At 64.3% G+C, this 1,475-nt stretch overlaps 1 protein-coding gene across 1 annotated transcript in view; it reads right to left on the bottom strand.

Annotated features, from left to right (window-relative positions):
- The window catches only part of TESK1 (testis associated actin remodelling kinase 1), a 5,048-nt gene that overhangs the window by 1,751 nt on the left and 1,822 nt on the right, over window positions 1-1,475 (bottom strand). The window contains exons 6-8 of the mRNA XM_009647278.2: window positions 1,136-1,219; window positions 608-697; window positions 283-433 (exon numbers count right to left, since the gene is read on the bottom strand). Coding sequence (XP_009645573.2) covers window positions 283-433; window positions 608-697; window positions 1,136-1,219 — 325 coding nt within the window. The remainder of the gene's footprint in view (window positions 1-282; window positions 434-607; window positions 698-1,135; window positions 1,220-1,475) is intronic.

Here is a 1,475-nt window from a genome sequence, read left to right as displayed (position 1 = left end):
CCTGATACAAGCCAGGATGCCATTGGCTTTCTTGGCCACCTGGGCACACTGCTGGCTCATATTCAGCCAGGTGTCAACCAGTACCCCCAGGACTTTTTCCTCCATGCAACTTCCCAGCCACTCTTCCCCAAGCCTGTAGCATTGCACCGGGTAATAGCGACCGGCTCCATCCTGCAGACCTCATGCAACCCCTGTCTCCTTCCCCTGCCGGGGTAGGATGGGACACCCCACATCCCCACTGCTTGCACCCCCCTGTGGCCTGTCCCCAGGGCACCCACGTACCGTTGAGCGTAGCTGCCATCCCAGGCGTGGGCAGGCTCTCCCCGACACCGAAGAGGGTGGCCCCGGCGCCCTCGGCGCCCAGCTGGTGCTGCAGGATGCCCTCCAGGCACTGCGTGATTTCCAGGAACGAGGGGCGGGAGGTGGGGTCCATCTGTGGGCAGGAGGGGTTCCTCGTAAGGTCTGTGACCCCCTCCCCCCCAAGCACCCCAGGGAGCCCTGCCCAGCAACGGTAGCTCCCTGCCTCCCCCCCCCACCCGTGCAGGCAAGGCTGCCTGTCCTGCCCGGCTGCCCTGGCAGGGAGGAGCAGCGGTGACGGGAGGCTCACACTGCAGCAGTGGAAAGCGAGCTGGAGGAAGGCCACCGGGCAGTCGATTCCCACCATGGTACGGAAAGCGGTGACGTCCAGACCAAAATCCTGCACCAGGGAAAGGAGGAAGAGTGAGCTTGGGTCCCCTGGGGCACTGCACATCCCTGGGGGACCTGGGATGCACTGGCTGCCCCTCCTATGGACCTGGCAGTACCCCGGCTGGGGCACAGCAAAGGGGCTAACCTGCGGTCACCCCAAGGCTGGGGGATGCTGGGACACAGAGCCCTCCTGCTCTCTGCCTGAATCCAGCTGTCCCCTTCTCCCACCCAGACTGACTATGGGCTCCCAGGACAGGTTACCGGCAGAGCGCATCCCTCCCGGGGCAGCATTTGGGACACAGCACCCCCACCCTGAGACGCGGGGCTGCTCCTGCACATGGGGCTCTGCCCAGCACAGGAGGGTGGTCCCCTTCACTTGGTGAAGCGGTCCCAGCCCCGGTGCCGCTGCCTGCCACCCTCCCTCCCTGTCCCCGTCCCAGGGAGTCACCTCGGTGCGGGGCAGGTAGTCAGGGTCAGCGGGGATGCGAGCGATGGTCTCGCACAGGATGATGCCGTACGCGAACACATCGGCCTGCAGAGAGCAAGGGAGTCACAGGGGGCCCCTGCAGCCCCGAGGCGACGTGCCCACCACGCTGTGAACCCACAGCCCCCCTCCTCCCTGCAAAGCCACACCGGGGGCCTGCCACCTCGCCACGCGAGGGATGCCCAGTTCCTTCCCTCTTGTCCTGGTTTCAGCTGGGATAGAGTTAATTTTCTTCACAGTAGCTAGCACAGCGCTGTGTTTTGGATTTAGTATGAGAAGAATGTTGGTAACACACTGATGTTTT

The sequence above is a fragment of the Egretta garzetta genome, unplaced genomic scaffold (genome assembly GCF_000687185.1).
Source record: "Egretta garzetta isolate BGI_Z169 unplaced genomic scaffold, ASM68718v1 scaffold59, whole genome shotgun sequence".
Classification (NCBI taxonomy): Eukaryota; Metazoa; Chordata; class Aves; order Pelecaniformes; family Ardeidae; genus Egretta; species Egretta garzetta.
Note: the sequence above shows the minus strand (reverse complement) of the source record. Positions and strands in the feature narration are given on the sequence as shown.